The sequence below is a fragment of the Akebia trifoliata genome, chromosome 12, assembly GCF_017979445.1.
Source record: "Akebia trifoliata isolate Shusen 1 chromosome 12, ASM1797944v1, whole genome shotgun sequence".
In the NCBI taxonomy this organism is placed as follows: domain Eukaryota; kingdom Viridiplantae; phylum Streptophyta; class Magnoliopsida; order Ranunculales; family Lardizabalaceae; genus Akebia; species Akebia trifoliata.
The window spans coordinates 25,206,000-25,230,482 of NC_141386.1; the positions used below are offsets into that span (position 1 = coordinate 25,206,000).

The following is a 24,483-nucleotide window of genomic DNA, read 5'->3' on the forward strand; positions in this document are numbered from 1 at the left end:
TTTTAGCAAAAAAATCCAACAAGAGGAAATAAACAAAAAAAAAAAAAAATTAAGAAATTTGTGTGAATTTTATGAAGGAACCTGTTTTCCAGCCATAGTGGGTTTTTAAATAGGTATGAATCTTTGTTGGGAAGCAAGGTCTACCCCCGTTGTTCTCTAATTAGAATGTCACCCGAACCAAATCTTCGAAGAATTACTTCATTCTTGATGTATTTTCCAACAATCTTGGTGCTCTGATACCAAATGATAAGATCCCTCTTGGATTAGAACCTTCTCTTGATGATCTCTTCTAGGAATCCTTTAATTTGAAGGCTTCGAATGTTTGAAATTGTTTAAAAACAACTTAAAAATGATGATCGAACTAGAACCTCAAGGAAACTAAGTCCTTGAAACCCCAATTTTGTGACGCCACAAGGATTGATCACTTCCTTGATAAGTCGAGGATTCATGCACTCCTTCAAGAACTCGAACAAGAACTCATAAAAAACTCATAAAGATCTCATAAAGAACTCAAAACTAGAACACATGAAATAAAACAAAGTTCTTGAAGAAACTTCAATTCTCATAAAATATAAATTATCAATTGTGTCTCAACTACAAGATGAGGTGCCCTTTTATAGAAAAATTAGATCAAGATTGATTCTAATTAGTCCTTGGAAAAATAAAGAAAGTTTAATTAGTCCTTAAGAAATAAAGAAACCAAAACTAAGGACAATTAGAACATAAAAATTCCCAATTAACCCTTGCATCCAACTTGATCTTCTAAATTAATCTTTTGCATAAAAAGATAGTTGATCATCCTTGATGAAACTTTGATATCTCCGAAGTTAGCCTTAGAATCTTCTAGAATGTCCTCTTTGTATTGTACTTCCACAATCAAGCCTTGCAATGCCTCTTCCATCATCTTTGTCCTTGCCCTAGTCATTGGACCGCCAATTCCTGGCAATGGTTCTTGAGAAGACTTGAAAACATCAACTTGAGTTATTGGGTCAGCAACTCGATCTCCATTATTTAGATTTGTATAAAAAATGGAAATGTAGAATGAGTACTGACGATTGATGGTTTGTGATTATTTTAAAATGCTTAGCTACTCATCCCTAGTTATATGTATCAGTTAATCATATTTTATTTTGTAAAGATTTGCATGTATTAAAATATTCAATATGCTTACTCGATCATGTTTAAGAGAGGTTATTAGTAGGAATTGGTTGTGGACTTACTAGGTAACCATCGTTACTTACCATTTACTTCAATTTTTTTTATTAATTTCAAAGCTTGTAGTCGGAGAAGTAGTCATAGGGCCGTCGAGTGAGGATCATCTGGTGGGTCATACTCACGACCAGGGTCTGTTATCTGATGAGTATTGGGACTACATCCACTAGGAGTTTATTCATCCCAGGAGATGTATATAGTTTTTGGGGTTGAGTAATTAGATTCACGTTAGAGTGAAAATTTTTTGTAATCCTGTATATTGTAAATTTTCGCACTTTGATGATACTCACGTGTTAGATATTTTCAGTCTTCCGTTGTTATTTTCGTGTTGCCTTTTTATATAATCTTAATTTGTTGTATATTAGATTATGATGCTTTTGAGTTTCATGGAACACTAACATAAATAAGGGGAGCCATGTCCGTTAGCGTTTGGCGGGGCGCCACAATACTCATTGCTTTGATATTTTCTTCATCAAGTACTTGGGACTCTATTTGTATAATGGGGCATGATTCATCCAAAATGAAAGCGATCTGGCTTTCAATCAGTTCCAACAAATAAAAAAAATATAGTTTTGTTAGGAAAGTATTTCATGGGGTGTATCCAATTGATTTTGTTCGCAAGGGTCAATATGGCATCGAGATGTCCTCTTTGTGAAAAGGAAGAGGAGTCCATCATTCATCTGTTCTATGATTATAGTTTTAAGTAAAACAAAATGGCACTACTTTAATGCAACTTTGTTGGATGAAGTATTGGCCAAATACTTTCCATCACTTATTTGGTCATGGGTGGAAATTAACTATGGAGTCTCAACTCTCATTCATTGCTAATGCAACTCTATAGATATTCTCTAGTTGGAGTGGCCAAGCCATCTTTGATTCAATAAACTTAAGAGGTATAAATCTGATTTTTGAATTAATTTGATTCTACACTCTTAGTTAATGGGCTGAAAAGGGAAAAATTACTTGGAAGCTTGATTCTTTTTCATCAAATTAGAGAAGCACTCACAAATAAGATATGAAAAATTAAGCATGTATGGAGAGAAGGAAATATGGTGACAAATGTTCTTGCAAACCTCACTATTTCTTGAAAATTTTAAAATTTTCTTCAAATTAAAAATGAAAGCCATTGCAGAACTGAATTGTAGAATATGCAAGTAATTCAGGTAAAAGTAAATAAGATTAAAAAACTAAAAATAAAATCTCCACAAACCTCAAATTTCTAAAGCTAAGGGAAAAAAAATCTACTATGAGTTGAGCTTCTACAACTCTTATAGAAATGAAAACCCTAACAGAGACGAATAGAGTGTGAGAAGGAGGGATTGGGAGTTAGGATGAGATAATGAGATAGAGCAAGAGAGTGCAAGAGGGAGACTGACTGAAACAGAGGGAGAGAGGAAATGAAAAAATTGTACTCAAAAGAAGACTGTGAAAGCTTTGGCGACAAAAGAGATTGAGATTCGTGGCGGTTTTTCAAAAATCACCTCTATTGCTTCTTTTACATGACCACATTACCTTTGATCTTACTTAATGTATTACAGAGACAACGTGACCTTGATAGTGGTAAAATCCTAAATAGGATTTTTGAATTACTTAAAGATCTTTCACAAAGTATAGCAAATGCATCCTTCTTGTGCTCTACTATATGCTTATTTATAGTGCTATCAATGGATAGCTGAAATCCGAATCTTAAAAATTGGATATCATCTGAAATTTTCGAATATTAAATTCGGATTCGGATGTTATTTTAGGATTTGAATGAGTTTCGGATACAAATTCGAATGTTGCAAAATTCGATTTGATAATATCCAATTAGAATGCCTATACATAATATATATATATATATATATATAACTGAATCGTTGGATCTTGTACAAACGAACGGTGGCGATCTACGCTTGCATTAAAAGACACTTTCCAGCTGGTTAGCACAATCGAAACTAAATAATTGCAAATTTGAATCTTCATCCCTCTAAAACTTTTGATTTAAAAAAAATTCAAAAACAAAACATTACTTTCACTCTCTCAATTTTGCTCTATCTCTTCTCCAAAACTTCTGCTATTTTCTCCAAAGCTTCTTCCTTTGCATATCGACCCGATCAAACCCTCTTTCTCTTTTTTTTTTCTCTTTCTCTCACTCTTGACGAAGCATATTCTCCACTTTTCGTCCTTTATATACAGACCCCGATCAAACCCTCTTCTCTACTCTGCATTGCTGGCTCAAACCAAACCAATGAGATGAAGCAAAAAAAAAAGTAACTCTGAAGAAGGAGACAAATTTATGATAAATTTTCACAAGTAAATCATAAGGATGCACCGTTACATCTCTACTAAAGAGGGGTGATGTGTATCATCTCTGCCTAAACGGCTACGTACTCTCCGGCACAGGTAAATCTCGCTCCGTCCCTTCTTCTCTTTCCCACTTCCAATCTCAACCCAAAAACCCTTGATTTTTCCCTTAAATTACATTTTTCTTGAGGGTTTGCTTGATACTAATTGAAAATGAGGATTTAAGATGAATGGACTTGCGCAAATAATAAGAGTTTTTGAAACAAGTTGAAGATGAGGGATTTTGATACATTTTGCAATCGGATTCAAATCGAATAATATTGGATATCACAAATCGAATCGAATTAGATATTTGATCATTCATTCGGATGTGAATTTGAATATTAATTAGTGATATCTGATCGAATTCGGATATCACTATTTTTTTTTTTTTCAGATTCGAATCTGGATATAACATTATCCAATCGGATACCTATCCATTGACAACCCTACTTATTTAAGATTGAATTTCATATAATTGTCAATGTTATGTATCAGTTAAGGTGGGGAAAGAGACAATAGATTTAATTAACATATTAATTTTCTTTTATTTTCCAGTTCATTTGGGTGAGTGTCATGCTTTGGTAGGGTGAGTTTCTTCCCTTAAAACAATGAATTAGTGAAAACTTTGAATCTCACTTCAAAATTTTGATAGAACCCTCTCTTTTACATGGTTTCTCTATATTTTACTAAATATTTAAGATGTCCCTTCATTTTCAAACTGAAATCATACAACTTACTTCAACTTTTTATTAAGGAAAAATTACTTAAAGTACCTCGATGGAGGGATTTCTTTCCACATAGTCCCTAAGTTTTGGGTAGTAGCTTAGTAGTTCATTTAATAAATTTTGTAATTAATGTTCCCTCGTTATTGTTGAGCTCACCATATTTTTATTTATTGTCAAGGTCAACATTTTTATTGCCGAGCTCACCATTTTTTATTGTTGAGTTCAACATTTTTTATTGTTGAATTCGACAATTTTAAAAAAGTGTCAAACTCAACAATAAAAATTGGTGAACTCGACGTTGGTAAAAGCCATTCGTTTTCTTTTTTGAGCTTTTTTTTTTACTACAATAGATGGAAATATTGACTAAAAATTTTATGTAACGAGGCTTAAAATCATAGCTCAGTTGGCTTGACACATTGCAAAACAACTTTGAGGTTGTAGCTTCAAGTACAGTTTACCCATAATTTTTGTTTTTTTTTTTTTGACATAATGACTTGTCTAGATGATTTCAAACCAAAAGAACCATCCTTAATTGATTTTCATCCAAAAATAAAGTAAGAAAATTGAAAAAAAATAAAAAAAACTCTTTTTTCTTTACAGGTCTTCAAAATGCTTGAAAAAATCCGTGAAAATGATTTCATTTTCCTTCTCAAATCTTACGTTGGAATGGAGTCTTCAAAACTTGATTGAGATGTTGAAAATTCTTTTTTTATTTTATTTTATAAAAATAGTGAGTTCGAATGGTTAGAGCATATTTGACACTTCAATTGTGAAAGTGTGGAGAGTGAGGTCCAGGACTGATTAGAAAGAACTGTTTTACTAAATGGATTATAATTCAGGGACTAATTAAAAAGAAATTTGCCTACTTAGTATCTTTGAGTAATTTTCCCTTCTTTTTTTTTTATATATTATTTATAGATACATGAAAAGTGATTTAAACACATTTTATTTTTCTTCTCAAAATAGCCATCTTCAACCTCTTGAATAGGATGACGATGAATGATGATGATGGAGGATGACGATGAATGATGATGATGGACGATGATGATGATGACCACAACAATGATGACAATGGTGATGATGAGGGCTAGGATTACGTATTTTATTGTTAGTCCAGAAAAGACCAAGGTCAAGGGATCGTGTCATTAATTTGAAAATGCAAGGAACTATCCCCAATATTAACAATAAAAATAAGGGCACGACCAAAAAACAAAGCGACCTGGCTACTTCAAAGTCAGGACTAGGGGTGTCAATGGGTACCCATTTAACTAAAACAAAATCAGAACTAGAACCGAATACCCTAATTTCGGGACCTTTTTTATTTGAACCGATTAGAACCGGGTCTAAAATGGAACCAAACTGATCACTGCAATCGTTAGGTTCTATCCAATTGGTACCCAGAACCAATTTATTTTGTCATTTCTTTCCATAATACAGATGATTTAAGATATTTTTATTTAAAAAATAAATGCATGTTATATAAAATTCTTATATTTTTCATATAAATTATTGATTGAAACTTAAAATGAATTACTCTTCTAAAAAATTATTACTTTTAATAAATATAAAATTTTATTTTTGAATAAAATAATTAATTTGTATTTTAAGTATAACAAATTATAACTAAGTTAACAATTTTGTTGATAATATGTTAATTTTTAGAAAGAAATTTCTTTTTATAATGATTTGAAATATTTTTTTTGTCATTTGATTCATGATAATCGAAATCAATGGGTACCCGTGACTTTTTACAGTTCCGATTTCAATTCTATTTATTGTAATATCATACTTGAAACTAACAAGAATCGGAACCGAACTAATATAATGATTATGGTTCTAAGTTCTTTAGGAACCAAATCAAAATCGACCTATTAACACCCCTGATCGGGACTCTGATGAATGATGAATTATAAGCATATATCCTAAATAAAGATGAGGTTATACGTTTGGAATATTCATTTTTGGCCCACATCCCAGACACCCTTTTCTCTCTCCTATCCATAGTGAAAAAAATAAATTTTATGATTTGATTATCTCATGACATTAAAAAACATGATCCAATGCAATGGAGTTATTGAGGGTAAAATTATATAAATTAAAAAAATAATAATAATAATAAATAAATAATTATTTATCACTATTGAATTTTATTTTTAAATTTGGATGTTCGATGGCCATCCATTTTCAACACTTTGGATGAAGTTCGAACAATAATATATTATTTATTTATTTATTTATTTATTTATAATGGGAATATTTTTATGAAATCTAAAATACTGTGTTTGTTGCATTGTCAAAATGATAATCAATATGTGCCCAACGACCTTTTAAGATTTAAAATTAAAAAATATAAATAAATATGGCAAAAGAGAAGCTAAGTTAGCTCTATCTCTTCCTGATGTCCTTGCGTCTCATGTCAAACGTTTGTTCGACTGTGAGCCAACACGTCATAGGGCGTACGGCGGCGTAGGAAAAAAAAAAAAAACGGCGTCCTATTTCTCTTCTTATATTTCTAACAGTAATATAAAAATAAAAATAAAAGGCAAAGTTGACCTTCTTTATCCCAACCCATCCTTAAAATTTTCTGTTAAATCTTCCTTCCACAACTTATTAGATTCTGTTTCGAGAGAGAGAGTGAGTGAGTGATGAAGAAGAAGAACACCACCACTACTTGTATTCTTCTTCTTTTGTATCTCTCACTTTTCACATCAGTGGTGGTTGTTACATCTTCCCCTGAATGCAAAGCATGGTTAGTTCAATCCATCCCCACAGACATGCCCCACCTCCCTCTCATCCACGGTGTTCTCTCCACTGGTAATAACTAACATCTTTTTCTTCTTTTATTATTATTATTATTATTATTATGTCTGACCCAAGAAAGAAATCTTTGCCGGAATCTGACGAACATCAGCTGATGTTTTCCGGTGGTTGGCCGGAAACTCTACGAAGAAACTAGATATCATTGCACAATACTGGCAACTCTTATCCCAGCCTAATAATCCTCAATCGGGTGACTATGGATATTCTAAAATCGACATGGAGAGATTTGGAGCTAAACATGGCTTCCAAGTTTATAATGCCATACAAAATGCAGCTGATCGAGATGTTAAAATTAGGTTAGACATTTCTCACTTTTCATGTTCTTATTCAAATGGGTTCCATTTTAATTAGATTTTTATAATTGAATTTGGTGGTTAATTTTTTTCACAATGTTAAAATTAGGTTATGTATGTATATCTCATTTTTCATATTTTTATCAGAAAGGGTTCCATTTTTATTGGATTTTATATTGAAATTGCTAGTTTATTTATTTATTTTTTGCAATATCAAATTTATGTGTCTTATTTTTCATATATATTCAATGGGGTTCTATTTAACTTAAGATTTTATAATTGAATTTGCTTGTTAAGTTATTAGCTAATGTTTCACGGTTTATGGTTTATTGGATCATCTTGTTTGCATTGAAAAAGGGCTTTTGCAAGTCTCTTTCAGGAAAATCATATCTTTCTCGTGGAAAAATGGATCTCAAAACAGGCCCTTATGTTTATTTGTTAAACCAAATTGGCATTACTTTTTTGTTTTCATCTACTATTAAGAGAGTTAAAAGTTCAAGGGACTAATTCTGGCTGTGTTTGTAGTTTAATTTGAGTTGTTACTGATATTACAAGGACTGGATATGTTTTATGATGCAAATTAAGGTATTTTATATGATTATGATTCCTTTTGATTTGAAGACTTCAGTCTACAATGCCATTCAATCGAAAGATTTGGAAATTCTGTCGAGGGTCATGTGAATTTTAAGTTTATTTGCATTTGTGATTTTGATGGATTCTTGTCGATTTCAATCAAGCCATGTAATTGTTAACCTTCTTTGCCTCCGCAAAATGATTTGGTTAAATACAAAATATGGGTTTATTGATTTTTGGAAGTTATACTGTGGTTTAGGACTCTATTCACTTATATTTTACCATGTCCTGTTAGCATTTAAGATCCGTGAGACTTATAGCTTTTATTTCCTCTATTATTGGCTTTATTTTCTTTGAGTCCATCCTTTTAAGTCACACAGCTAAAATCGTCTTCTCCCTTTGTTCTCGAATGTTTTTTTTTTAAGGATTTTACAGCACTCGGGGGTTTATCCTGATTACACAGAAGAATCATCCAGCCTTGCTTCCGGAAGGCCAAACGTGGAGAATGTCACCTTACTTCTTAGTGATTGGTGGGGATCTGGCATCGTGCATGCAAAAGTTTGGATATCAGATAAAAAGGACATCTATATTGGATCTGCTAACAATGACTGGAAATCTCTCACTCAGGTATTTTGATAATGCAGTAGAAAGCATACATATGTTTAATTAAGAGTGGGTTATACCTTGAGGGTCATCAGTCCTCTTGAACCAGCCTCATCTAACATTCATAGTGTCGATCACAGTTACATTTGGATATACAAAGGACACTCTTCCTAAATAATCCACTTCTGTTGTACATCTTAATGTACTAATTTGAGTACACTAATCTGAGTCTTTGATGCTTCCTTCTTGTTTAGTCCTTTCACCCGGCATACGAAGATCGAATGCATTCTTATCACTTGTCATAACCATTTTAGTTTCATCTGCAATCGTTAATGTCGTTCTAATATGTCTTTGATGTTAGCCTTCAAGATCGTGTCTAAGAAACATGGATGAAATGAAGTGGTAGGGAAATTGATGGACTGAGGAGGTAATTTGAAAATAAAATCTCGTTTTAACGTGAAGAGAACATACTGATTACTGACAAGGGTTGATGAGTGTAGTACTAATCAAATACGAAGCATACACCTCACAAAGGCATAACGTCATGCTATGCGTATTAAGTATGCCCAATCTTCAGGAATCACTTCCTAGTCTAAAGAAGAATTACTATATCCTAAATGAAAACTCAAATTTTTTTTTTTTTGATTGATAAAGATGAATTTATTGATAAACAAAGAGAGCGAGGGGGGTTGAGGGGACCTACCCAAAACAAAGAAAACAACAAAAAAGAAAAGGCAAAACGCAACACATGCTACAAAGAACTATTACAACAAAGAACAAACCCTATCCCATCTCGTAACAAAATCTTCAAAGAAGACTCCCTTAAATTCTTTATAAAGTTTGCTCCAAATGAAAAGAAGCTCCAAGATCGATAAAACCAAACGATCGAACGAAGATACTTTTCCCTCAAAAATGCACCCATTACGTTCTAACCAAATGTCCCCAACAAATCGCAAAAGGGGTCAAGAACCACAGAATCCGTTTTGATGACGTAAACAAGCTTCCCCAGGCCAGCCAAGATTCCAACATCTGCTTAACCGAGCAAGGAAAACAACCTACTGAACCGAATAAAGATAAGAAATGCGACCAAATGTGGTGGGCCACCTGGCAATGAATGAGTAAATGGTCTATCGTTTCCGCCTGAGATCTACACATACTGCGTTGATTCGGAGAAATAAAACCTCTTCAACTGGTCCATGGTTGGGAGTCTTCCCAGAGCCGCCATCTACAGAAAGACTAATATCTTAGGAGGGATATTACCACTATTGACAAAAGAATGAGCGAAAGACGAAGCACTCCTTAGGGCAATACCAGCATACAAAGATTTTACCGTGAATTTCCCATCACTATTACCACTCCACAGTCTCTTGTCGTCCAAGGATCTCTTAAAGTAGCTATTCTCCACCAAGCAAACTAATCTCCCTAAAATATCCACTTCCCAATCATTAAAAGTTTTTCTAAACCCAAAGTCCCAATTTGTCACCCCATTTATGAAGTTTTTGTTTATAAGAGGTTCTTCTCTTTCTTATTCAATTTTTTTCCTTGCAAGCACATAAAATTCCTAGCATAGATTGGCAATATAGAATAGTAATGGGAGCGGGAGTACATAACTCAAGAACAACCAATAGGAATTTTTTTTTTTAAAATGGGTTCAATTAGGTCTTTGATTTCTTTTTGAAATTTTTCTAAAATGCAATTGTTACATTGTTTTTTTTATTTATTATTATTATTATTATCAAAAGTAAAGGAAGAATATTTTGTTGTGGTATTTTTATAAAACGTTTTTTTCAATAAATAAAAATATGTTATTCCTCCATACCTTGGATGAAGCCCCAATTTTTTTTTTCTTATTTCAATTTGAGTTTTTTTTATTAAAGCTGTAGGGCTGTGATATTGGATTGCCAACTTTGTAAAAATTTCAAAAAAAACAAAAAAAAAAATCTATTTTACAACACCTTGGATCAATATAATTTCTTTTATTTTTGAATCTGAGTTTTTTGATGATCTTATGCGACATGCTGTTAATGGAAAAAAAATTCATTAAAAGAATCAAAGAGCTCGAAGAAAAGAAAAAAGAAAGCTAAAGTAAGTTAATCAATGAAGTCTAGAAACTTAAAAGTAGATACTAAGTAGCTGAAAATTCCATTTAATTCCTTCCAAATTGATTTGGATTTAAAAATGATCTCATTTTTTTTTCTGTCAAATATCTGAATAATAGAAGTTGTAATCACACAATATGTTCAAACTGAGTCAAATCATTTTGGTGTTTGTTTCAATTTAGATTCATATTTGACAATCTTATATTACTGAATCAACTCAATTAAATGATTTTAGCAATTTGGTCCACATTATCTATTATACTATTTAGGCACTAAGATTTATTGGCAAAATTTAAATGATTTTGAGACATTGAAGCTAAATTTATGATGCGAACAAAAATTAATTTGTTAATCTCGATATGATTGCAATTTTGCTATCTCAATTTATTCTAAGAATTTTCCCATAATCGTACTTTGACTGAAAATTTTTGATAGGACCGACAAATATATATTTTTATATCAAATTTTCAACATGTGAGGAATATTCAACTTGTAAAGAACACGTGCACATGTCACACACGTGGCGTAGGCACGGGCATCCACTAGTAGATATATATGGGTTGGTTTCTGGTGACTCATGAGAAAACATATGATCCAAGCTGTTTAGAAACAAAATCCAACAGTTGAGATTAATTTGTATCTTGATAACACACACATCTTGAAGATAGTTATCCCGATGATAAATTTCAAACGTTGGATGTCATGTTGGGATCATGTGTTTTTCCATGAGTCATTCTTCTTGAGTAACCGGAACTTGATCCTGTTTGTGTGTCTTTGGTAAATCTCCCTCAGCTATTTCAGCCAGTTCCAAGTCGACTACTGCTTCTTTAAGCTTCTACCACCGAGAAATCTATAGACGTGTGTTAGCCCAACACAATGATTCGACTCAGCATTGAATTAAAATAGGATGGGGTGCCTATTTTTTTTCCATTAAATGATTCAAATCATTTTGTTTTAAACTACTTTCCAAAATCAAATATCTTCTAAGCTCCAACTCTTTGATTTAAACATAATACACTATTAAAATCTGAGTTAAATCTCCAAGCTTCACTAAGCTTCCCCTCCCCCCCGGCCCCCTTCCTTCTTAATCCTTAAGAAAGTTTAACAAATTAAATTAGAATATTGCTATTGACCTGCACCCTGTTCTTATTTTTAGCTATAATTTTCTCAATTCATTTCCAAGTTACATAATAATGGTCTTGTTGGAATGCCAATTAAATGACACTATAATTTGTTATAAAATTAGGGCATCCAAACATTTCTTGGCTCAGAGAGTTATAGGCTGCAATCATGCCAATAAAAGACAAGGTTAGGTTTTATTATTTTTCTCCTCTTCTTATGTATTGCATAAGTGTTGCGTTCATGAAGTCTGTGATCCAATGCTCCTTGCACCATAATAAGGAGGTTCATCCCATTTTGTGGTCGCATCAGAAATTCTATTATACTCTAGAGTTTCTCTTTTTTTTTTTTACTTTCCTGGAATACTATCTTTTATTGCACACTTTAGTATTACTCCCTGTTGAATTAGTAGGACTCATTGTTTTTATGGTCACCCCCTTCATTGCCATTCAACCTTGCTAACTAACAGCCAAACTTAACCAGCTATTCCCTCAAACATTACTAAATGTGAAAGTTGTTCATTATGAAATTATGAGCTCGTGTTATTTAAGATCATAGTCATTTTTCAGTGTATTTCTTACTTGTAAGCTTTCTAAGTTTCATGTTTCAATTGCTTAAGTTCATATTTTTATATAAAAGCAACAAACCACAGAGTGGTTGATATGCATAGGGTATCATTCAACAACGTTGACTGACCGTCAAAGAAGTTGACCCTAATTTATAGTCGATTGAGGTCTTTTTAATTTAACCAACGTGTCTAAATACTTCAGGGTGCCCACAGTTAATGCCTTTTTGTATTGTTTAATTATCTATGCTATCTTTATTTGTTAGTCAAGCCATATAGTGGTTGTAAGGGGTTTGAATGGTTTTCAAATGTTTCTAGGTGAAAGAACTTGGCATATATCTTGTTGATTGCCCAAAAATAGCAGAGAAAGTAGAGGTCTACTATGACAACCTATGGAAACTTGCATCGCTTAATTCTTCAGAGTATACAAAAACAGTTTGGGATCAACAGTGGCAGATTACTAGAAAAGTTCCATGTTGGTCACACTTTGTCAATTCCAGAGAGAGATGCAGGTATGATATTGGAGTTGATTGCTAGTACATATTTGAACCATTTAGATTGAAGTTCTGTCTCTCCACAAAATTATAAAATTATTTAAGTTATATGTCACTGTTAAATGTTTGGGCCCTGCATTAAACTAGTTCATATAAATAACCATAAGATTCTGTATATATAAGTTGAAAAAATGTACCCTTTTAATCAACAATGAGATGTACATGGAAAAGAAAAACCTACTTAACAAGTACATTGGCATGTATGTTGGTGTCTGATCTGAATACGAATTGTCTGACATGACGTCTTCAAGAAGCCTTAAGTGCCAACACATTTATACACTAAAATTCTGATGTAAAATTACAACAACATTTTTGTTTTTTGATAAGCAAGCAGCTTAGTGGTTAGTAATTAGTAGGTGAAGGTGGCTTTTGAACCCAGGTCATGGTATCAACCCTCACATACTTTAACCAACTTAGCAAGTTGGCACCTTCTAATACTGTAGCAACATAAAACTCAAAATTCTTCTTTGAAAATAAAGATAGTGTTGAATAATTCTGTTTTATTAGATTTTTTAATCTTTTGTCCTTTTTTGTCTTTTCCATTTATTAGTCTTTGTAATTTCACTTTAAAGCCTAATTAGGGTTAATGAAATAAAATACTTTTTCTCTCCATCGTTTTTTTCACTTGGTATCAGAGCTAGGTTCCATCATCTCCTCCCTCTCTCCCATCCTTTCCTCCTTGCAGCAACAACAGTTGGTTGATTATTGTGCTACAGCAACAGCAGGTGCTGTTTAGTGGGTTGTAGCAACAGTAGGTGAATGTCTGGTGGGCTGCGGCAAAAGCTATTGGTTGGTTATTGGGTTGTGACAACAGTAGATGCTGTTTAGGAGACTGTAGCAACAACAGTGCTGCTTAGGAGGCTGTAGCAACAACAGTGCTACTTTTTTCTGGCTGCCAGGCAATAGCAGGTGCTGTTTAGGAGGCTGTAGCAACAACAGTTGCTATTTTTTTCTGGCTGTCAGGTAACAGCAAGTGCTGTTTGGGAAGTTCTGTAGCAACAACAGTGCTATTTTCTTTCTTTTTTGACTGCCAAGCAACAACAAGTGCTGTTTGGGAGGCTGTAGCAACAAAAGTTGCTATTTTTTTTTCTGGCTGTCAGTCCATTATTAGTAGAGCACAACAACAGCAAGTTGCTGTTTGGGAAGTTCTGGGGCACGTGACAGCCACTGGACCACTATTTGAGGCCTACGACAACGGCAGAACCACTCTTTGGTGTCCCACTATTGGTTTGATGGTTATTCGGGTCACCTACAACAGTATTTAATCATCTTCCACGCCTCTTACGATCGTGTATTGCCACCTTTAGGGTGCTGCGATCAGTTTCTTTTTGAACTCTCTTCAAACCAAAGCCCATCTACTCTTTGATGGCCTCCGAGGCATCTTCTTCCTCAATCACTGGTAATAGTAATGGATCGGGTGGTCTTCCCTCTAATTCGACCGACTTTCCAGGCATTCAAATTACTACAGTGAAATTAGATGGTCCCAATTATCTTCTTTGGGCAAGATCGGTTGAAATGTTTATTGGTGGAAAAGGAAAAATCGGTTACCTCACAGGGATGGACAAACAACCTGCATTGACCGACCCTAATTACTCCAACTGGTTTGCTAATGATTCTATGGTCCGTTCTTGGTTAGTTACATCTATGCAACCACATATTGCGACAGGTTTTATGTTCTCCACAACAGCAAAACAAATATGGGATTCCGCTAAGAGCATCTACTCGCAACGTCAAAACAATGTCCGCATTTTTAACTTGGAGCGTGAGATTTCCCGCCTCTCTCAAGGTGACTCTTCAGTCACTACATACATATCACAACTACGTGCTCGATGGGAAGAGTTAACCTTCTATTCCTCGTCCTATGCGTGGAAGGACCCTTCTGATGAGGGATTATATGCGTCGATTCTGGATAAGAATCGAGTCTTTCAGTTTCTAGCCGGTCTCCGGGATGAGTTTGAGTATGCGAGAGTTCATTTATTGGGTATGGATCCGTTTTCGTCCTTACAGACTGCGTATTCTTATGTACTGGCTGATGAGAGTCGTCGCACAGCTGCCCTACCTCATTCTTCAGGAGACCACTCTGCCATGCTTGCTCGCCTACCTTCTCCACAGCCTCCCAGTGGGTCTCTGCCTACACGTCAACGACACAAGTGTGATCATTGTGGAAAGTTGGGGCACGTAAAAGCCCGTTGTTATGCGCTTCATGGGCGTCCTAATCAGCAACGTCAACAGTCTCAACGATCTTCAGCTCATGTAGTCTCTCAGCCGGCTACTGATCTAGCACTTCCTTCAGCTACTACCTCCTCTTCGGATTCGGTATCTCTATCTCAAGCCGAACTTGACAAGTTCAGGAAATTCTTCAATCAGATGGAGGCTTCATCTCAGCCAGTCTCTACTTTTGCTCACTCAGGTACCTTTGCATCTGCACACAGTGTTTCCACTATTTCCTCACCATGGATTATTGATTCTGGTGCCTCAGATAATATGACCGGTACGTCCTCCCTATTCCAAACCTATAGTGTTTGTTCTGGTCATCGCAAGGTTCGCCTTGCTGATGGTTCTTTATCCTCTATAGCTGGTCAAGGTCACTTTTCTGTTACACCTTCTTTATCCTTAACTAATACACTGCATGTTCCTCAACTTACTACTAATCTCATATCTGTTAGTAGTATTACCAAAAATTTGAATTGCAGTGTAACTTTTTATCCCTCTCATTGTGTCTTTCAGGATCTGGGGTCGAAGAAGACGATTGGCACTGGACGTGAAGTGAATGGCTTGTATATCTTGGATGCACCCGGTTCACCTAGCACTCATTCTATTTCTCAGCTTAGTAGTAGTAATAATAGTCAGTCTAATAAGGCTCTTGTAATGCGTTGGCACTTACGCTTAGGTCATATTTCTTTTGGATATTTGAAACACATGTTTCCCGATTTATTTCATAATAACAATTTACTTGATTTTTCATGTGAAACTTGTCAATTAGCTAAACATGTGCGTTCTCATTATCCTATTAGTATGAACACTATTGCACCTGCTATGTTTGACCTAATTCACTCTGATGTGTGGGGTCCTTCCCCCGTTACATCCATTCTAGGTTTTCGTTATTTTGTCTTGTTTATCGATGACCACAGTCGCATCACTTGGGTCTATCTTATGAAACACAAGAGTGAAGTTTATGGGATCTTCAAGCAATTTCTTGCTATGATTCATACCCAGTTTGGTCGTACCATCAAGACATTCCGTTCTGATCATGGTACTGAGTACACTTATAGTGAGGTTTTAAAACTTTGTTTAGAGTCTGGCATTGAGCACCAAATGTCCAATATTAAGACTCCTCAACAAAATGGTCGATCTGAAAGAAAAAATCGTCATATTCTGGAGTTAGCCCGCGCCCTCTCTATTGGTATGAACGTGCCACAATCCTATTGGGCCGATGCAGTTCTTACTGCTGTTTATATTATTAATCGGACTCCCTCCCGGGTTCTTCAGTTTGCCACGCCTTTCTCTAAGCTCCATCCGGATTGCCCTTTGTTTCCACTTCCTCCACGTGTGTTTGGGTGCGTCTGCTTTGTTCAAATTCTTGACCAAACTCGTACTAAACTTGACCCAAAAGCCGTTAAATGTATTTTTTTGGGTTATTCCTCTACCCAGAAAGGATATCGATGTTATCATCCTCCTTCTCGAAGGCGTTTCATCTCTCGGGATGTTTCCTTCTTTGAGCATATCTCATACTATAATGGGTCAATTGATATTCAGTCCGAGTGGTTTCCTCTATATTCTCCTACTGATGATCACTCTCCCTTATTATTTCCTCTTCCCATGCCTGTTCCTCCTTCTCCACCCCCTGTCAGCTCGTCACCTCCGTCTTTGCAGGTTTACTCTCGGCAACCACGCAATACGACCATCACTTCTATGCCAGACCAGCGCGCTTCCTCGCCTCCAGCTCCGCCTCCTACTGTTCCTTGTGATGATCGTCCTATTGCCACTCGCAAGGGTAAGCGCACTTGTACTTATCCTATTTCTAATTACATATCTGATTCTGCTCTCTCACCCTCCTATCGGAGCTTTCTTGCTTCTTTTTCCGCTGTTTCTCCTCTAATACTGTTGCAGATGCTATTGCCCATCCTGAGTGGCGAGCTGCTATGATTGATGAGTTGACTGCTCTTGAAAAGACTAATACTTGGGACCTTGTTCCTCTTCCGACTGGGAGGAAGGCTGTGGGATGTCGTTGGGTTTTCACCCTTAAGTATAATCCCGATGGCTCTATTGCTCGTTATAAGGCCCGTCTGGTGGCAAAGGGCTATGCTCAAACTTATGGGATTGATTATCAGGAGACATTTGCTCCAGTTGCCAAGATGACCACCATTCGAGTTCTTTTTTCTATTGCCGCAATCAAAGGGTGGCCTCTCTTTCAGTTAGATGTCAAGAATGCATTTCTCAATGGTGATCTTCAAGAAGAAGTCTATATGGTCCAACCTCCTGGTTTTCTCACACCTGCTTCTCCTACACATGTCTGTCGTCTTCGTCGTTCTCTCTATGGATTGAAGCAGTCTCCCCGCGCATGGTCTGAGCGCTTTACGAGGGCAATGCATCAGTTTGGTTTCCATCAGAGTTCTGCTGATCATACTCTTTTCTTGCGGCACTGTAAGGGCAAAACTGTCGCTCTAATTGTTTATGTGGATGATATTGTCCTTACTGGAGATGATAGTGCTGGCATTACCGCGGTTAAATCCTACTTAGGCCGTCAGTTTGAGATTAAGGACCTTGGCCATCTTCGCTATTTTTTGGGTATTGAGGTTGCACGGTCCAACTGTGGTATATTTATCTCTCAACGTAAATATGTCCTTGATTTACTTCGTGACTCTGGTCAGCTTGGTTCTCGTCCCGTTGATACTCCTATTGAGCAGAATCACAGGTTGGCTGATTCTGAGGGGGAGTATCTTTCAGATATTGGCCAGTATCAACGTCTTGTGGGAAAATTGATCTACTTGTCTATGACTCGCCCCGACATTGCCTATGCTGTTAGTGTCGTAAGTCAGTTTATGCACTCGCCTCGAACATCTCATCTTAATGCTGTCTATCGTATTCTTAAATATCTTAAGGGATGTCCTGGTCGAGGTATTTTGTTTAGTAATCATGGTCATTTTCGCATTGAGGCGTGGACAGATGCCGATTATGCTGGGTCAGTGAATGATAGACGATCTACTTCGGGGTACTGTACTAAAGTTGGTGGTAACTTGGTAACTTGGCGTAGTAAAAAGCAGGATGTGGTTTCTCGATCCAGTGCTGAGTCAGAGTACAGAGCTATGGCACTTGGAGTGTGTGAGTTGTTGTGGCTCAAGACCTTATTAGCTGACTTGTGTCTTCCCGTAACAGCTCCTTTTTCACTATATTGTGATAATAAATCAGCCATTAACATAGCAGCAAATCCAGTTCAGCATGACAGAACGAAACATATCGAAGTTGATCGACATTTCATTAGAGAGAAGATTGTTTCTGGACAAATTTGTACTCCGTTTGTTCCGACATCTCAGCAACTCGCCGATATTCTTACTAAAGGTGTTAGTAAAACCGCCTTTGAAGGTGTCTTGTCCAAGTTGGGCGTTGTTGATATCCATGCACCAACTTGAGGGGGAGTGTTGAATAATTCTGTTTTATTAGATTTTTTAATCTTTTGTCCTTTTTTGTCTTTTCCATTTATTAGTCTTTGTAATTTCACTTTAAAGCCTAATTAGGGTTAATGAAATAAAATACTTTTTCTCTCCATCGTTTTTTTCACTGATAGATATATGGGTCAGGATCCCTTGACTCCTAAGAATGACTCATGAAAAAAACACGAGATCCCAACCCTTTAAATGCAAAATCCAATGGGGTGAGATTCATCCTAGGGATAAGTATCTCCGAGATTTGTGTTATCAAGATACTCATAAATCTCAGCCATTGGATTTTGTGTTTAAAGGGTTGGGATCATGTGTTTTTTTTTTCACGAGTCATTCTTAGGATTCAACATATCCCAAGCCTATATATAGGGTCCTGTTCGGCAGCCAACACCTTTGTCCTATATGATTTAGGAGTTTCGGAATGGGCTGATTTTTTGTGAGGATGAACTCTATGGTGAGGAGATCATCCTCACAAAAAATCAGCCCAATCTGAAACTTCTAACCCCATCAAAAGTGGTTTAGAATCGTGGACCATTAATTTGTAAACCACTTTGATGTGGTTTGAAGTTTCAGATTGGGATGATTTTTTGTGAGGATGATCTCCTCACCATAGAGACCATCCTCACAAAAAATCAACCCAAATCAAAACTTTAAGTCATATAGGACAAATTTTGGCTCCCTAATGTTGGCTGCCAAACACTACCCATATATATAGATATAAAATATTAAAAGAAAACATTTTCATAAACATAAATCTATCCAATGAATTGATGAATATCTCACATCTCTATAATATATGAAAAAAGGATACCATTATGTGATGTTTATCACTTTAGCCATTTTTTTGAACATGCTCTTTACCATTAATTTATGATAATTCCATTCTTTAGGTCAGTTTTGAAATTTATGAGGCACCATTGTAGCCATCCCTAAAGTTCCCTAAATTTACAATAGTAGAGATATTTGAATGCAAACAACCATGTCAACCCACATCGCTCCGCTCCGCTCCACTCCCCCCCTCCCCCCACCTACCCACACACACACACACACACACACACAAACACACTCTCAAAAGTAGTTTTGTTTTCTGTTTGATTTTTGAAATGCAATAATTTCTAATCCGTAAGGTGTTTTTTGCAATAAAAAAAATTACTGTTAGAAAGCTCTCACCTAGATCTTTTCAATGATACTAATCTTAAACATTCTCTTCTAAGACATACAAGGTCTAAAATCTTGTCCTGATGCAATGTTTGGTCTAGAGAAAAATAAAAAAACGGTCTCGACCGAGACATTCCAAAACATTCAATGTTTCATTGCAGTTTCTGCCAAAACCAGAATGTTCTGCTGAAAGATTCCACGATGGCACAAAACTTGGAAGCATGGATTTGAATGTTATAAAATTTCTTACAATAACCTCAGAAATCTGTTTTTTTTTATAACCAACCTTGATGATCAAGAGCTGTTGGGGAAAAAGGTGATGGGTACTTGGTTGGGGTGCAAGTTCATTTGCCAGTTGAATAAGAGGACCATGCGACTCCCCTCTATGTGTTGTAAAATATTGTCTCTTTCCAATTTTAAATTTTGTCAATTTGTAGAAATGGTGAATCATAAACAAGGTTTAAAATCCTTATCGAGTCAAACAAGTCTGAAATATTTGACATGTATACCAAATGGAGATGTAAACCTTATTATGGTGGGTTGAGCCTCATCATCTGAATTATTAGGGAAATGCTTCAATCTTGAGGTTGTGAGTTCAAGCCTAGCTTACACACCAAGCAAAGCAGAAGGAGAATTCTTCCTGCAACTTTGTATATTCAGTTAACAGCGAGAAATTCATTTTATGACAGATCACCACTTCCTAGTTGCGTGAAGGTTCCCCATGTAGCAGGTTATCCAACACTGTCAGACCCTTATATGTTTCATATGCCATTTGAGACTCCGGGATGCAGTAATTCAACCTTGCAGCAGCACTCCAACTATCTATCTTTTGCTCCTCCGGAGGTAAATTGCATTGCGTAAGATTTTGATCATTGACATGCTTTTTGGTTTTGAATTTCACAAAGTAAACTGATTAAAATATTGTGGATCAAACCAATATTTTTAGATGCTAAGGCGTGAGGCAAGGTGCTTGGTCGGCCAGTGCCTCGAGGCGTAAAGCGTAAGCCTCACATGCATGATATTTTTATATAAATAATATAATATTAGAAAATTAAAAATTAGGATAGTCATTGTGTATTTATAAATTTCAATACACAATCAAATTTCAAGCTTTAATCCGTAACAATAAATAATAATATAAACTATTATTACATTATATTTTAGCAAAATCGAAATATTTTGTATTTGAATAGTTGAAAATCTCTATAATAACTAATTATTTTTATTATTACAAAGATACAATTAAATATTATTTTTTCACAAACTTCATTTATATAATACTAAATACTTAACTTAATGTTTTTCTTTGTATATATTACTATTTTGTATTCAAATTCATTTATAAGTGTTCCTATTATATTGAGTGGTAACTAAGAAATAGTTACTATAAGTGGGACGATTAGTTTTTTCCTTTGCTTTCAGTTTTTGTTGCTTTTGGGACAGCTTTTGTTCATTTTTCCTTGTATGGGGCTATCTCAGCCTCCTTTTCGCTTTTCTTTCTCTATTAATTTTTTTTTTATACGTATAAAAAAAAAGAAGAAATAGAAGTAAAAAAAAGAAATTTATAAAATCTTCCTTAGATAATAAAAAAGAAATAGAAAAGTAAATCAGCAAGAAAAGAATAAGAAGAATGGGGAAGAAATGCATTATTTTAAAAAATAAAATAACGTGAGGTGTATTTCTCGGCTAAAAGGTGTATGCCTCACATTGAGGCATTTGCCTTTAAGGTGCCTCATGGTTTGAGGCACAAGCCTTAGCTGCTTTAAGGTTTCAACCTTATGCCTCAGGGCATTTTTAATGAGCCTCATCTTGAGGCGCGCCTCAAGGTGTAAGCCTCACAGGCCTCTAAAAACACTGGATCAAACTAGCAAGATCATTCGATTTTCCTGAGTAGTCCTCATTGCTGGGGCACTTCAAATGATGTACCATGTGTACTACTAGTTTGTTCATAAACGACTACCAAGTTTTATGTTATGAGTCTTGCGCTTGTATAAATTTTTTTTCTTTTCCAAAATGTATATTCTGCAGCTGTCATTTAGCAAGTTCCAGGCAGATGAACAAGCATGGGTGGATACAATTAAATCTGTGGGGTCTGGGCAAACTGTTAGAATTAGCACCATGGACTGGCTTGGTCAATCTCAATACATGAAACCAACAGTGTATTGGTCATCCCTTTCATCTGCGATATCGGAGGTACTTGTTTCAATTTATTTAATTGTTAAATATGGTGATGCTTCTCATCAATTTTCTTTTTCTGTTGATCTTTTTTAGTATTGTCACTTGGTTGATTAACCCCAAGATGCATGTGGAGCACTCATCACCCATATCAAGTCTTGTTTCAAGGCCTACAAAGGGACTGATGCTTGCCTTGTCGGGCATCCAGTTGAAATGGAAGATGGCTAATCCCTGTGTATATTGGGACCAATTGGCCTCGAGATATCTGTAAATTTTCTCCACATAATGGAGAAAGGGAAAATTTTGTTTATCATATTGAAATCACCAACTTGGCAATGAACAATACTTCATCTTTGACTATTTTTATAGCTAGAGTTTGCCCTCTTTGGGGTTAAGGGGGTAGAAGAGGAAAGACAATAAAGTTGGAGTGATAGTATTGAAAAAGGGGGAGAAAAGGAAAGACAATGTATAAAGTTAAAGGGGTATTCTTGGAAAGAAGGGTAGAAGAGGATAAAGTTGAAAGTTTTCCTTGAGATTTGTGGCAAGATTAAATCTCAATCCCTCTTTATGGGTGGTATAAATATTGAGACAAAAGGCGGAGTGGGGGAGACAGCTTTCTTGTTTAAATATATAAATTGCATAATGTTTTATGAACTTTTAAGACTGACATGGGATTATCCTGAATGTCATTTATATAATCCAATTTCCTCCACAAACATACCTTTTGTATGAATAAGGATTGTACAGTCTTGCAAACCATCTAACCTCGTGGATGTGTTACAACCAAAAAATTATATCAAATTTTTTAGCATCATTAAGCATAACCCCGTACTTTTAAGTTATTCAAGTTTTAGCTCTAGATCACTCTAAATTCGAATATTAAGATTGTCAGTGGAATTTTGCAATAACCAATCTTAGGCACGGTAACTCAGTTGAATGATTGGCATACTGTAGTGATGCAAAAGAAGCGCATTTATGGTATTGGGTTAAGGCACCATTGAGACTGACTTCTCTGTCATGACCCCCAAAAGATAAGGTCTTGACTTTCCTCACCTTTGAAGCCTAGGTTCTTTTAGTGTATTGGTTAGGTCCATGTCACTCCAATGCTTAATGGAGTACAGATTTTTTAAGAGAGCTTCTATTGCCACACCAACTTTTGCTAATGCCACCCCAAGATGTGTGCTAATGAATTGGTGATTTACATATGAATTGGGTTGGCGTTAGCAAAAATGGGTGGCAATAGAATCTCTCTCTTTTTTACTCATTTTTTTTTTTATTGTAATATTACAATTTGCAACCGCTCTAGTCAAGAATCACCACCCATCGTATACATATCGATCAGAAGTTTTCATGTTCTAACGGGTTATCTTTAATAATAGGTTGTCTTCTCCAAGCATGCAACGGTCAAGATATTAGTGGCCTATTGGGCACATTTTATCAACAACACGGACCAATACCTAAAGTCCCTCCTCTACTCCAACGTCCTTTGTGCATCTTCGAAGTACAACAAATGTTCTGGTAAAGTGGAAATCAAGTACTACAAGGTACCGGGATTCAACCTGACTGGAGCAGCAATACTCAACGGGACAAATACGGGGAACGTTTACCCTGCTTACACTAGGGTCAATCACGGCAAGTATGCAGTTAGCAATGTTCGGGCCCACATTGGAACCAGTAACCTCATATGGGATTACTTCTATTCAACATCAGGTGTGGGCTTTGGGACGTACAATCCTGCCATTGTCTTGCAACTTCAGGAAATCTTCGATGCTGATTGGAATTCACCTTATGCCAGTCCAGTTGTACCATTGGAGGACAATCAGGTTTACTCGAGCAGATAAATACATGGGAATTTATCCAAGATTACAGGCTAAGTATTTTTTAAAGAGATTTCTTGGAGATTTGTGAATGATTGAATTTAGCGTGAACGAGGTGATTATACGTGATTAAAAATTGATCAAACTTCCAACTTAAATTCATTTACATTTGAAGACGCTTGGAGAAAAATCATTGATTAGTAGTATTATTGCACTCTGAAGAGAAAAATAAAGCCAATTTTACTTGATTGTACTATATGATTTATGAATTATACTGTTAAGTTTGTTAAATGACTATTTTCGAACATTTTAACAATCAAATATTGATTTGGGGAAGGGAGACAATGGGAGGAAAATCCGCAATCATCGTTGGCTTACTGAGGACTCAAGACATGGTCATTGTTCCTGATATCCAATACTCAGGTATGTATACACTAGCAGACTTCAACAACTAAGTAAGTTGGCACATTCAAGCTTTACCACTCACAATATTTTGATGGTCCTCATGAAGCATTTGGCCATCCATTTCGAAGATTTCAATTTTAATTCGTATAATTTTAGTCATGGCCAAATAAATCATGGACTGTTTTTGAATAATTCAAAATCACTTTTAAATAGTTCCGAATCATCTCTTCTTTCTTTAGGTTTTTTTTTTTTTTCTTTCTGAAATATTCTTGTTGTGTGTACTGCCATACCCAACCTATTTGGCACATGGGCGAAGTTTGTAGACCTAAAAAAGCCTTTCTTCTTGTGCTACTCAATTTTCCTTTTTTTACCAAGCT

The 24,483-nt window shown here is 35.5% G+C and overlaps 1 protein-coding gene across 2 annotated transcripts; it reads left to right on the forward strand.

The window, feature by feature from the left end:
- Nucleotides 1-6,795: 6,795 nt before the first annotated feature.
- LOC147389147 (uncharacterized) lies at nucleotides 6,796-24,019 on the forward strand. Of its 2 annotated transcripts, none has more exons than XM_086417690.1 (7): nucleotides 6,796-7,079; nucleotides 7,177-7,381; nucleotides 8,377-8,578; nucleotides 12,656-12,849; nucleotides 20,399-20,552; nucleotides 21,738-21,902; nucleotides 21,981-22,620. In XM_086417690.1, exons 1-7 carry the CDS (start codon nucleotides 6,911-6,913, stop codon nucleotides 21,999-22,001), a joined length of 1,110 nt encoding a protein of 369 aa, XP_086273816.1. In that variant the 5' UTR covers nucleotides 6,796-6,910; the 3' UTR covers nucleotides 22,002-22,620. The 2 variants fall into 2 exon arrangements, with proteins under 2 accessions (XP_086273816.1, XP_086273815.1); XM_086417689.1 differs by lacking the exon at nucleotides 21,981-22,620 and adding an exon at nucleotides 23,264-24,019 and having other exon boundaries at nucleotides 6,797-7,079.
- The last annotated feature ends 464 nt before the right edge of the window (nucleotides 24,020-24,483 follow it).